This window comes from Cariama cristata, unplaced genomic scaffold (genome assembly GCF_000690535.1).
Source record: "Cariama cristata isolate BGI_N322 unplaced genomic scaffold, ASM69053v1 scaffold4441, whole genome shotgun sequence".
Lineage (NCBI taxonomy): Eukaryota > Metazoa > Chordata > Aves > Cariamiformes > Cariamidae > Cariama > Cariama cristata.
Window position 1 is genome coordinate 1 of NW_009597387.1, and position 14,132 is coordinate 14,132.

At 41.4% G+C, this 14,132-nt stretch overlaps 1 protein-coding gene across 1 annotated transcript; it reads left to right on the plus strand.

The window, feature by feature from the left end:
• Positions 1–946: 946 nt before the first annotated feature.
• Positions 947–10,411, plus strand: DAB2 (Dab, mitogen-responsive phosphoprotein, homolog 2 (Drosophila); the record flags this gene model as incomplete). The annotated part of the gene is made up of 11 exons (XM_009708838.1): positions 947–1,045; positions 1,359–1,490; positions 3,534–3,617; positions 3,852–3,875; positions 4,147–4,194; positions 4,372–4,434; positions 6,305–6,934; positions 7,672–7,825; positions 8,421–8,945; positions 9,454–9,545; positions 10,352–10,411. Coding segments are annotated over 11 exons (1,911 nt in total), but the record flags the coding sequence as incomplete, so codon positions are not given.
• Positions 10,412–14,132: the final 3,721 nt, after the last annotated feature.

The window sequence follows — 14,132 nt, forward strand, 5'->3', positions numbered from 1 at the left end:
AAATCTGCCAGCTCTGCTCTGCTCCCTTGGTGTAAAGGCAGTTCAGCTGGGCCATCAGCCATGTCTCCTACTTAGAAGAACACCCCTTACTTCCTTTGGAGTACTCCACTGATGTTCCCCCATTGGCTTCTATCGCCCCTAGCTCCCTGCCCTTCTATCCAGTGTTTCATCCTGCAGCTTGTCACAAGGGAGCCTATTTTGTCCCCCTCCCCCTTCATTTCTAGTTTAAAGCCCCGGCAATGAACCCCGCAAGCTCCTGAGCAAAGACCCTCTTCCCCTCCAGCAGACCTGGTGCTATGTAGGTCACCCCATTGTGACCCCAATAAACCCAAACTTGTGGCGGTGACACCAGCCATGGAGCCACATATTGATAGACTGGATCCACCTGTTTCTTCTAATGTCACTGCTCACTACCGGAAGAATAAAGGAAAACATAACCTGCACTCCCGTTTCCCTTACCAACTTTCCCAGGGCCTTGAAGTCACTTTTGATTGCCTTTGGACTACGCATTGTGGCTTCATCACCACCCACAGGGAAGACCAGTAACGGGTAGTAGTCCAATGGCCGTACCAGGCTAGGAAGCTTCCTAGTGATGTCCCTAACCTGGGCTACAGGGAGGTAGCAGTGCAGAACACTCATATAGCTTCAGTAAGCCCAGCAGAGCTGGTAAAGATGCTGCTACTGCTGTAGTTTTTTGAAGTAAGTTAAGAAGTTTTAAAACTGTAAAATATTTACAGAGGAAATACAATCCAGTTCTGAGGTGTCACTTCAAACCTAGTTAGGCATATGTTGCAAAAGGAATGCTTCTCTAACTGTGCAATTCATAGGAATAACTAGATTAGCACTAGTACAGTCATAGACATGGACTCATGAGGAATGTAAGGAAACAACTTAAAGTTCAATCTAACAGAAGTTTCATCAATGCTTTGATATTCATCCTCTTCAGGGAATGGCAGTGGCAGCTCGTTCCCAGGGTCAACACAAACAGAAGATCTGGGTGAACATCTCCCTTTCTGGTATCAAGATAATAGATGAGAAAACTGGGGTAAGATACGAGTTATTTTCTTAACGTGATTCTTAGAGCAAGTGAGGCACTTGGAAGTTACATCAATCTGAACTAGGTTCCTTAATGGCATTGTGCCTCCCTTCCACATATAAAAACTGACTTGTGAAATGGGTTGTAATGCTGAAGCCTCCTGCCAGAAAGATAGCTACATCCTATTGTGGTTGATCAAAGGTTGATAAATCTGAGTCTGAACTGAAGCCTTCTAACTGTCTCAATCATCTAGCAACAGAGAAGAGCAGTTATTATGTCTCCAGCAATTTAAACCAATAGGTTTTTTTCCCCTCAATTCTAGGTCATAGAGCATGAGCATCCAGTAAACAAAATCTCCTTTATTGCTCGGGACGTAACAGACAATCGTGTCTTTGGCTATATATGTGGAGGAGAAGGCCAGCATCAATTTTTTGCCATAAAAACAGCACAACAGGTATGAATCAGACACCCTTTTCCATTTGCTATGAGTAATGCTATTGTATAAACACTTAATATGTGGTAAGGGCATAGTGATTTGCTGGTATGTGATTTGCTGGGCACAGTGATTTGCTGCCCTATGAAGTATAGGGGAATACCAGCACAGATGGGTAGACTCTCTTCCTGGAGGAGAGCAGTAGGAATGGACTGTATCACCAATGGCTTCTATCTTGTTCAGCTTCTCTGCAGTTCAGAATAAAAACACTTAAGTAGCCTTGCTTACTATGATTAGCCTTGCTTAACATGTCCATGCACCACTGAAGTCATTAGTGAGATGAATAGAGCCATTATTGTGGACTTTGCTGTACGGTGGCCTCTTACTGTCAGTAAGAATGGGGATTCTTGAGTCAGAGCCACAGGTTCACTCAGAATTTACAGGAATGATGTTAGAACTCCAGTACTCTAGTTCTCATGGTGCTTTGTCTTGTGCGGCAGAGAAAATGGACTTAATTGCAGCAGTGTTTCTGAGGCCAGTGAATGGCAGGTCTACTCCTCCTAGAGTTACTTCTGGGAGGGATTCTGATCCTTCTGTGATAGGTATGCAGGATTTGCATAAATCCTGTATGCAGGATTTGTCTCTCTGCAGAGAATCTGTACATAAGCAGTACTGGAAACAAGCTACTTGGAATTACTGCTGAGTATTATGCAGCTTCCTAAATGACCTGAACTTAAGTTAGATATCTATCATTTGTTAGCTTGTCATTATAATGTTTATTATAATCACTATAATGACTTGACAAGCCAAGTCTTGAAACCTAGTAACTTCATGCACAACCCTGCCTGCCCTCCTGGAGAACCTGTTGGCAGCCTCAGACCCACTACAGGTGGAATTGAGGGGTTCTTTGTTGGAGCATGTTACTACTTTAGTAACAGCTGTAACACCCTCTCCTAAGTCTGTTTTATTAGTTTATCAGAGTCCTGTGTTGTATTGGCTTCACTGGAATTGTAGATTAAGCACAAAATCCTTCTGTGCATGCTCTGGGGTGGAGTCTGTCTTCTTGGAGCTTTTCACTATGGGGTGCTTCTTGCTAGCCTATAAACTTAGCCAAGCTGTAGACAGGCCTTGACTTGCTGCTAGTTGTTATTAACACAAACTTGTCTAGCTGAGAAGGACTACTGCAGCTGTACTGTTTGCCAAAGTTGATAACTCTTGAAATGGTTTGAACTCTTGAAACTCATGAAATGCAGTTTCATGCCTAAAACCCTTGATTAGGACAGAATGATGCTCAGATGTAAACAGTGAGATCTGTTCAACAGATTCTCTGCTTAAGCCCAAGGTAGCAGCTGAACAGGTGGACTTGTCCTACTCTAGACTCTGACATAGCTCCTATATACCTCAAGCAAAAGTTCCAAATCAGTATAGCTGAACCTGCTACCTCCTCAGCAACCACTCAAAACATTCTTGTTAATGGGTGTGCAGAGAACGCAGTGCCTTTCTAATTCACACTAAATTTTCATCCTGTAAGAGACGTCACTTAAAGCTATGTCTACTCTACACATTTGAGGTGGTGATAATCTTACCTTATGCTTGCCTTGCTGATTTACTATTTGCATCCTATTCAAAATAAATGTAGTATTAGCTATAGAAGCTTTCTCCACGTTCAGTATTGGAGTTGGTAGAAAACAGAAATGTTTTTTCTCTCATGAGACTATCAGACAGCTTGGATAAACTGCACTTTTGAAGAAATATGATTAGGACTGGCCATGCGCTTATGAAATCTTGTGCTACAAGCTTTTTAGCAAAAACGTAGCAGGCTTAGCACAAATACAGCCACTTTCCCTGTGGAGTTAACAGTTCTAAGCCGGCTGTGCCCACTACCCTTGGATTCTGCATAAGCTTTCCTGTATAGAGACTAGACAGTCCTTTAAACTCTTGTTTTTCCTGTTATCTTAACCTTACTGTTGCACCATTTAGGAAAGCTTGACTTGCTGCACAGCTTGCTTTAGTAGAAGTCCAGTGAGTAGTAGTACATGACCTAAAATCTGTGTTCTTTTTCAGGCTGAGCCTCTAGTTGTTGATCTTAAGAACCTCTTCCAACTAATATATAATATGAAGAAGAAGGAAGAAGACGACAAGAAAAAGGTGAGTAAAGTTACAGAAACTGCATTAGTCTGCATAGAAATAAAGCTTGCTTCAGCTTTGGCTTGACTTTTGGGCTCTTGACACGGAGGTCTGTCTAAATCCAGGATCCCTTGAAGCTATTGGTTAGTAGTTGTACCAGCAGCTTGATTATCTCCTACATCTGGTAAGCTCTCCAAAGTAAGGCTTTGGATATTCTACATGATATCTAGGTACTAAAAGCCTTCTTTTCTTTAGAGTGAAGAAGCAAGTAAGACTGAGGTAAGCCACTCCAACTCAGTGTCACTTGATTAGGGATGCTGCTACAACACAACTAGCTGTGACCTTCTTTATACTGCCAGCATTATGGAGGCAATGTCAGATGCCCGATTACATTGAAATTGGAGTGAAGAGGCCTACAGAACTAATACGAGTATTAATCTCGCTCGTACTTCCTCTTTCCATCACTTGTTCTTTGAAGACTGCAAGACCCTTGCTTAAGGGAAGTTTTGATATTCCAATTATTGCTGACACTGTTACCTGTCTATTACAGAATGGTAGCGAAGCACTCCCTGCTGATCAAGCTGAAAAAGCGAAACTGGTAGGTTAAATTTTAGAACTTTATGCTAATGCCTTTAAGGAGTTCATAACTGTCTCCACACTGTATAGGAAATGCAGTATTTATAGATGTGTTTACAGTAGATATGCATAATGCTTGATTCCTGCTCTTGCAAGAACACTAACAGATATCAATTCTTTCAATATTTCTGGCTCCAAGGGAGATGACCAGATGGACTTGTTTGGGGATATGTCAACACCTCCTGACATGAGCAGTCCCACAGTAAGTAGAATCTAGCTTAGCTGTCTTAGCTTTTGCTTTGAGAGCAAATTTAGTCCTAGTAATAAGATCTATTTTTACTTTGTTAGTCCTGGTTTCTAATTTCATTGAGACATCTGTCTAGTGGTCATAAGTGTACTAGTGTCTTAGGGCTATAATAGTATTTACTTACTAACTAGAGTAGCTAATGCAATTCTTAACCAGCAGAGTTTGCTTGACATTCTGTGACAGAGATAATCCTGTATTGTCAGTCATAAACCATAGAATGGGTTTAGGTTGGAAACTCGAAAGATCATCCTGTTTCAGTCCCCCTTGGGTTACCTTCCACTAGACCAGGTTGCTCAAAGCCCCATCCAACCTGGCCTTAAACACCTCCAGGGAAGGGGCATCCACAGCTTCTCTAGGCAACCTGTGTCAGTATCTCACTGCATTCACAATAAAGAATTCCTTCCTAACACCCAGCCTACATCTACCCTCTTTCAGTTTAAAACCATTACCCCTCATGCTATCACTACACTCCCTGATAAGAGTCCCTCCCCAGCTTTCTTGTAAGCCCTCTTTAAATACTGGAAGGCTGCTCTAAGGTCTCCCTGGAGCCTTCTCTTCTCCTATGCTAAACAACTCCAACTATCTTAGTCTGTTCTCACAGTGGAGGTGCTCCAGCCCCCTAATCATCTTCATGGTCCTCCTCAGGATCCACTCAAGCAAGTCCATGTCTGTCTTATGCTGGGGTCCCCAGAGTTGAAGGCAGTACTGCAGGGGGGATCTTGCCAGAGCGGGATAGGAAGGCAGATTCACCTCCCTTGACCTGCTGGTCACGGTGATTTTGATGCAGCTCAGGATGCAATTGGCTTTTCTGGGCTGTGAGTGCACATTGCTGGGTCATGTCCAGCTTTCCATCCACCATGACCCCCAAGTGCTTATCCACAGGGCTGCTCTCAATCCACTCATTGCCTAGCCTGTATCCATCTTTGGCATTGCCCTGACCCAGATGCAAGACCTTGCACTTGACTTTGTTGAACTTCATGAGGTTCGCACAGGCCCTCCTCTCTAGTCAGATGTCTTAGAAGTATGAACTAGCAGCACTTGCCTTTGCTATAGGAACTATTACAGAAACTCTCCTAAAGACCTTTAAAGCTAAAGCTTATTTCAAGGACAAGCGAATCCTTAAGTCACACGGAGTGGCCTCCTGACTGTTCTAGAAGAGTAGCCCTAGCTCAAGATGTGGCCTAACTCCACAAAAGTATGCATCAACCTTGTCATAGCTCAGTATGACCCCCAAAATCCTACCAGTTTATTCTGGCACTGTAAGCCACCATCAGTCATGACACAATTGCTGCTATCAATCCAGCTAGTGACCAAGTCTTACTTTTCTTCTGCCTGCTTGGTGGAGAGGTGGCACGTTAACATCTTTTACCAGCAAATAGCTGTCCAATCTTACGCTGAGACTGCAACTTGAAGTCACACTACTAAAGCAGTGTGTTTTCATAACTTGTCGAAACAAAGCACTAGAACTCAAACAGGGTTTCTTGACTTAAGTGAAAGCCTAGGTATAATTAGTCCTTCATGACTCTACAGTCTCTAGGCTGTAGAACAAGCATCTAGTATTTAACTACGGGATCTTAAAACAGGTGCTTCTAACACTGACTTTCTGAAACTCAGTAGCTGTGATCTGAACACAGCCAGCAGTGCTTGGATGAAGATTACATTACAAGGTGAAGCTTTAGGGCAACTTCATTGTGACACTGAATACATATTAGTATAATGTATTGGATACTAGGATCTCTCCTTTTGCAGCTGTTTTCCTTGAGCTTGAGTACTGTGCAGCAAGTCCTACACAAAACTAACTTTATTTTTCTTTCTGAACAAATAGGAAGCTAAAGAGATTCTGTTAGTGGATCTAAATTCTGAAATTGAGACCAAACAGACTTTTACAAAAGAGGATCTCTTCTTGAATGGCATCACAGGCTCTACGCCACTACCAAAGCCACAGCTACACTCCTTGCCTGAGAATTCTTTCTCTACCTATCTCAGCTTCTTTCCCACACCTAATCCAGACCCTTTCAGTGATGATCCATTCACACAGCCAGACCAATCTGCACCACCTTCATTTGATTCTCTAAAATCTGCTGAGCAGAAGGAAGGTCTGAGTACCTTGACACCGGTGGATAATGGTGCTTCAAATGGTGATACTAACTACTTTGAACAGTTTGACCAGATTTCTAATAGAACTGGCAAACAAGAAGCACTAACAAGCCAGTGGCCACTTGAGAGTAAGTTGCCTGCAGCAAGAATTCCAAATGGAGTACCAGAGAGAGAACAGAATGGCTTTCTTAAAGCCCCATCAAACCTGTTTGTGGAAGGTCCTTCCAAAGGAGTACCTCTGCAGAATGGAGTAACACTGGATCCTGAAAGCAATATCCAGCTCATGTCACATGAGTCTATAACAATTAGCCCACCACCACAAAGTTCCAAGCCAGGAAGAGGAAGGAGGTCTGTCAAGGTGAACAATGTTCAAGTAACTGATATGCATGCTCTTACTTAAAGAAGCTTTTCCTTCTTCATACTGTGTAACTAGCTAAATAGCTTCACAATAAATCTACTTCTATCTTTACCTGCTAAGCCTACTCTAACCACTCTGCAGCTGTGTACATTCTAACATTCATGAATGCTTTGTACTAGCTATGGTCACTAAATTATATACTCTCTTCTTTAATGCTGCCATACTTCTGTAAAGGTCTGGTAAGTATGCTGCTATGTATATTGACACTTGATATAATGCCAGAACCTGTTACGATAGCTGTATGCCCATCAACTTGTGATTTCATAACGATGAGGTACTAGAACTAGCTTAGAGAAACCTATGTAGTTTCTTAGTACCTGCCTACTAAGGGCAATCTCAACAGCTTGCCTGATTAGGCACAGGGTGCCTCTGGGTCAGCTGCATTTGTGGGGGGCAGAAGGAAGCTTATTATAATAGCAACTAATTCAGTCACTTTAAGTCTTATTCTTCTGCTGTTGACTTGTGACTACTATATATTATACCTACTTAATGCCATGCATCTCAGTAAGCATGAACAGAATGATGAAGTTTGAAACTCTTATACTTGGTCTCTAAAGGATACATCAAAGCTCCCTGCTCTGCTGTAGCTGAAATAAATAGCTCTGAACTAGGGAGTCTTGATTATCCTAGCATGTGTTTTGACATGCCATCTCACAAAGCTTTTTTTTTCTTTCTAGACTGCATCGAATGACTTACTCAGCTCAGACTTCTTTGTGCCAACTACAGAGAGCCTTAGCTTGAACTCAGTGGCACAAATGGGGCCTGTGCAAACTAGTGGACTGAACCTCTTCGAAACAAGTTCTACTACATTACCTTCATTGGCTTCTTTAGGTTAGTTCACAAAGTGAAGGCCTTGTTTCAGTCCAAGATATTTGCGAACACCAAAAGAGTGGTTCTGGTTGTCCTTTACTTCATGTGTAGTGCTGCACCCTTTCATCCATGTGCTATCTGCCCTGAACGATTAAGTTCTGTGAATAGAGGCCTAAGCTCTGCATCCTTAACTGGAACAGGGTTTTTTTGCTTAAAATTTGACAGCAGATTGCTGATTCAGGTATACAAGGTTCAAGTGAGCCAAGCACAACTTAAGAGGCTAGGGCAACACTGCTACAGAGTCTTAATAATTTACGTGGAAGTAACTATATGGCAAATGCATTTGTCACTTCTGTGCTAGGAGTATGTATGTTCCTCCTGTTATATCAACCTCAATTCTGTTCTTCCAGGACTGAAATGGAGCAAAGTTTTAAAAAAAAAAAAAAGAAAGTTAAGCCCTTTCTCCCCTCTCCTCCAACTGACTTGATTTTTTTAAGTGTAAATGAACAGATTTTTGCAAATTGTACATGAAAAATGTTTTGCTCAGCAGAATTGATATACTCTGCTTGAGCTCCTCATATCACTGAAGTGCTGTGTAACAACAATCTCCCCCCAGGTGGATTACCAGTAACTCCAGCACCATGGATTACACAGACACCCGCCTTCACTCAGGCTGCATCAGTATTTTGTGGGTCTATGATGCCTGCTCCACCTACAGGATTTACTCAAGCGCTTGCCTTTGGTACTCAAGCAGTGCCAAGCTGGAACCAGCCTACATCTTTTGGTGCAGCAGCCCCTCAGTCCTCTGGTATCTGGGTACAGCCAGCACAAGTTCAGTCTGGTTCATGGGCACAGCCATCCAGTGCCGTAAATCCCTTCCAGAGTAGTGTGTTCCCACCTTCAACACTGCCTACTCAGACACCATCTGTACTGCCCCCCATGTCAACAACTGGCCCACCTCAGCCACCACCTAGAACTGCACCTCAGAAGGAGCTATCGAAGAAAGAGAGTGATGCTTTTATTGCTCTGGATCCACTTGGTGATAAAGAGATGAAGGATGTCAAGGAAATGTTCAAAGACTTCCAGCTGACAAAGCCACCTGCAGTACCAGCAAGGAGAGGAGAGCAGCAAATCCTTTCAGGTGCCTCTGGAGCCTTCACTAATTATTTTAGTAGTAAAGTAGGCTTTCCTTAAGATAGTCCAGGTCATGATGACATGGAAACTAGCAAGCTGTCTGCCAAAATGGCTGGTAATTTTTTTTTTCCTGCTTGGACAGCTGCTCAGGGATTAGGATTGCTGACCACTAGTTTTTTCTGATAGAACTAAAAATTTGATTTAATGGTCACCGAAACAGGTGTCCCCTAATAATGCTACAGAATTGATCAACGTCAGTGGCCAAACACTGACACCTAGTGCCTAACTATTTGACTAGAATGAGGTAAACTAGGTCTCTACAATGTTAGAAGTTCCATGTAGCTTAAGTGTAGTAAGGGACAAGCTGGACATAAAACCATAAGGTCACTCAAAGCAACTTCCCTGTGGGGGTTTTTGTGTATCTAATTAGATGAGCTTTGGTGTTGCCATACAGGCAGAGCTGAGCACTTGTTAACGCTGTTAAGTGATTATAGTATTATGCCTCTTTTCCTTAGAACCACCAAAGCCTGTTCTCCAACAGAGTGTGCTGCCAGCTGAAGACCTGTTTGAAAGTCAGGCTGGAACAGACCTTTTCAGTGCCTCATTTGTAAGTACTAAAGAAAGAAACAAACAAAAAACCACACCCAAACCCCAACCTTTCTTTCTCTTTAACAACAGGGGTGCATGTGTGTGAGCAGCCCTGGCTTAGTTCTGGCTTTAGAGGTTGTGGAACAAAACTTCTTGCATGTCTGAGACTAATACTACATCTAACAGAGGGCATTTGTTGCAAGAAGGCTAACAAAGTATGATTCCATTTGGCTTGGTTCCATAACCAGTTCCCCTAGCAGGAAGTTCTTCAGTATCAGGAGCTTCTACAAAAGACTGTAAAATAATGTTGCTGAAGGTATTTTCCACTTTGGTTATATTTACCTTTCTGTGGAGTAGACTGCGCAACGCAGACTGTGAAGCTCTCTGGCTGAACAAATGGCAGGCTCCCATGTTCAGTACCCCCTGGAGTAGGAAGTGGCTTAACCACATCACTCCATTTGGGATACAGCACTTGAAGCCCATGGTGGAAACTCTGGATCAATTCCAGAATGCTGACTTAAGACATCTAGCATTTGGCTAAAACAGATCTCATCATGACTATGCTGGCTCAGCTCCAAATGAATGTTTAGTGAGTACACAGCTCCTCTGAAAGATAACTTCCCTCAGATTAGGATAACTGCTAACAAGGCTTTACAGCCCCTTTCTCTTGTTAAAGCACTACAGTTAATGTGTATTTAGCAGGGACTCTGCAGTATTCTTTCCAGAAGGTGTTTGGAATAGGAACTAGCTGACACAGCCATGCAGAGTAAACCTGGTGAACCCTGGAAATCTACTAATAGCTTATGATCTCTTTTTCCATAGAAGGAATCTCAGAAATCACTTTCTGGTCCTTTTGGCGGTCCTTTTGGCAACCCATTTGCATAGGCCAGGTAAGTCTTCCACTAATAAGAAAATCTACTTCATTCTCTGAAATTGATTCAGAAAACTTTTGGTAAGGCACTGGCTAAAAACTACACTAGCTTAACTTAAAGCTCCTCTGAAGTATGGGAAACAATTCCTAAAAGAACACTTCTGCTAGAGTATATCTACTCAGACTTGTACATAGCTGCATTCTGGCTAAGCCTAGCCAGCTTCACTTTCTTAGAAATAAAGATTTTATTCTTCCACAGACAAGTCTCAAGACCACAATAGATCTAGATTTCCAATCCTTGAGGAAAGTTAGAGTAAATATGTGCTTCAAAACTCAGAAGGGCTGACTAAATTCCTTCAGATATCTCTTTAGGAGAGTGTTAGCATACAGTGCCCCATACAGCTTTCTGAAGTTCAAACCTCTCAATAACTGAGGGTTTGTATTCTGGGTGAATCGGAATAAAAATAGAATAAGGTCTGTTATGAGAGCTTTTATTACTAGAAACTAATGTAACTCAAACTTTTGTACCATTGATTAGAGAACAGGAACTGTAAAACTAGCAGATCTATTCTTCTCCCTTACCTCTAAGTCTTCCCCTGAAATACTGTTTGGCTTCTAACGGAAGATAAGTGTTGCTATTTATTGCTTTAGTTTTATTCTCAGCGGCTTTAAACTAGCTTAAGCAATAAAACTATAACTTATAGCCGTCCTAACCCTAAGTCCTTTTCATCATACTAGGCATAGCCAGAAAAGACAGAATAACTGGACCTCTTCTCATCATGATTTTTCTACATGTTTCACTTTGCTGTCTGCCACTCTTGCTGCTGTTCCATGATGTCTGTCATCTAGAACACGTCCAAGCGGATTGAAATATGAACCCTCCAAGAACATGCTGTGAAGATGATAATTTGGGCCAAAGCAGATGGAGAGTTGGACTCCTGCTGGAGACCCAAATTCAAATTGGTGGATGTTAACTTTACTTTAGTTCTTTGCAATCTTCCACAGAAGAGCTTAGCAATATTAAGTCATATGTCTTTTAAACATGGTCACCACAATTCCTCTTTGTGTAGCACTTACTGTCCTAAAATACAGAAATTTCACTGGGGAAGAATTGTTGCACTCACATAAGGGAATTTAATGAGTAGTTGAAGTCCACACCTTAAATAACTAGGTCACTTGCCTGTTACCACAACAGCAGCCAGTTGTAAAGTTAAGTGGACACTACTCAAGTCTATTTAGTGACTGGACATAGACTTGGTCTCTGAGCCACAAAGGTGTAAATTGTATGGTAGGGCAAGGAAAAAAATCTAATACTTGTCTAATTAACTAACAGTAAAAGTATCATTCTGCCATAAATGTGTACTAAAGGGACCAGTTGTGAGATCCAACAGAACTGCTGGAGTCCTGAGTACTAGAGGCCTACACTGTAGGGTCAGATAAGCTGCAGAACTTCTTGCAGAACACTGAAGTAGTCATGGACATTAGCTGTTGTCTTGGTGCCAATATGTTTTTTTTCAGGGAGGGAAATCTACTAGGATTACTTCTCTATTAAGGTGGCTTGGCAGACAAACAGAACAAGCAGATAGAATTCTTGTGTATATCTTGGTGAACATCCCTAATGTTGCTCAGTTTGGATTGTCATATGGTGTGGTGTGGCATGTTTCCAGTATATTCAGTAAGACAATCATGGCTTAACTCCATGCCTAGATTATTTGTGAACAGATGCACCACCTCTGTACCACTAATGTGAGGTAGTTCTCCATCTCTTGAAAACTGTACCTTTTCTAAAAACTCTCTTTACTAACAGATCTTTAAATCAATTTGTTATAACTGACTGTAATGGCTACTTTCTCGGCCAGTGGGGATGACCGATGTGTCGGAGGTTTTTCTGTTAATACTAAGTATAAACTTGAAATAGCATTGTTAAATCAAGTGCCTAAGTAGTTGCTGAACTGGAGAGCTAAGAAAGTCAACTTGAATACCGCCTTAGTACACAATTCAGCCAGTCATGCAATTAGTCTTGTATATAAACCTCTCTTGCACTTTCTCTAATGCAAAAAAGCTATGAATTTAAGTATTTGTCTCAAATTGGAAATGTAGAAACTTATGGATGTTACACTGTTATGTGAAACTGTAGTATCTCAAGTGATGTTACCTAATGACATTAAACAGAAGCAACTCTTCATACCAAACAAACATCAGTGTGGCTGTTGATTCTGTCCTCTAACTCAGTTAGGAGTTCAGAGCCTGCTAAGAATTGTTTCTCACTATAGCTGTCTGATAGCAAGGTCTTAGGTCTTTCTGCAGCTTCTTGCATCAGGCCTGTTCAACAAATGCTGTCCCACAGTAAAAAAAATTAAATTCCCAGCTGACTTAGTAAACTGTTACTAGAAGCTTGTCCCATTAGCTGCTCAGCCTGAGTTTGCTGCTACTAAAGATGCTTTCTTGCTCCCTTCTGCAGGGCCATGGGAGCTGGGTACTTAAATTGCATTACATTCAGAAATTCCATCAACTGAACTTGTCTATTCCAACTTTGCAGGAGGTCTAAACTGATGCTGGGAAAACTAAATTAGAACACTTAGCTCATGTTCAGAACAAATTTTACAACTACTTTAATGCAGATGGCTAAAAAAATAAATCCATTAGAAAGTTTGTTTTAGACTCGCCTTTAGTACTGGAGACAGACCTGTAACTGTCAGTCTGATGTATCACTGAATAAAGGGAATGGGTGCTTGCTTGCTTACCTTTAATAACCTTTGATTCATATGGTTAAGGAACCGAAAACAACTCATTGAAAGGGAGTTGGTATCCAGCTTGAAGTATAGGTAATATGGTGCTTCACATAGACTTATTGATTATTACTTTTTTTTACTTCTTTTTTGGCTGCATGGCATATAGGTCATATGGTGCTTCACATAGACTTATTATTATTTTTTTTTTACTTCTTTTTTGGCTGCATGGCAGCATGCAATTTAGTACTCAAAGATCTCATTAGAACTAAAAAAAAAAATTGACTGTCTTGGTGCTTGAGTGAAGGAATATGTTTACCAGCATTTGAGTTAAGCATCTAAATGACCATTTGCTAGTCAAGCTGAAATTAACAGTCCTATGCTGGAGTTTTGAAATAGCCGTCAGGATAATCACTTGGAGCTGGTGAGCAGGACACCTTACAAGCTGGCCAAAGATGCTCGCTGGTCTGCTAGATTAGTTTGAATAGCTCTTTACTCTGATCCAGTCTGCCTTGAAGAATCGTGAACTGTGGTGGTGTTTTAGCATCAGTTGAAGCAAGTATGATGAAACAATAAAATACCACAAGTGTCTGTCTTGCATTCTTGCTCAACAAATGAGTTTAGTGCAACTGGACTCATGAAGCTTGACTGAGGCTACATCAAATTTAAGTTCCTCTAAATGAAACCATCCCAAACTAAGGATTGAATAGGGGAGAAAATTGCCTGCCCTATTGTACACCCTCCCCTCTCCCTAGCACAAAAATGAGAGAACAGAAAAATTTAAAAGGTTTTTTTCTTTTTAGTTAACCATGGTAATTTGGAATATCCTTATACTAGATCATTATTTTAATCTTGTATCCAGATACTTAATTCTTAACTGCTAAACAGCAGATTATTTATGAGTTAGTTCTCTCTTGTGACTGTGTCCAACACATGATGCCTTAAACCTGGATTACAGCAAACCACTGAATAGGAATGCCCTTCTAAAGAGCTAGCTTGTGAGTTT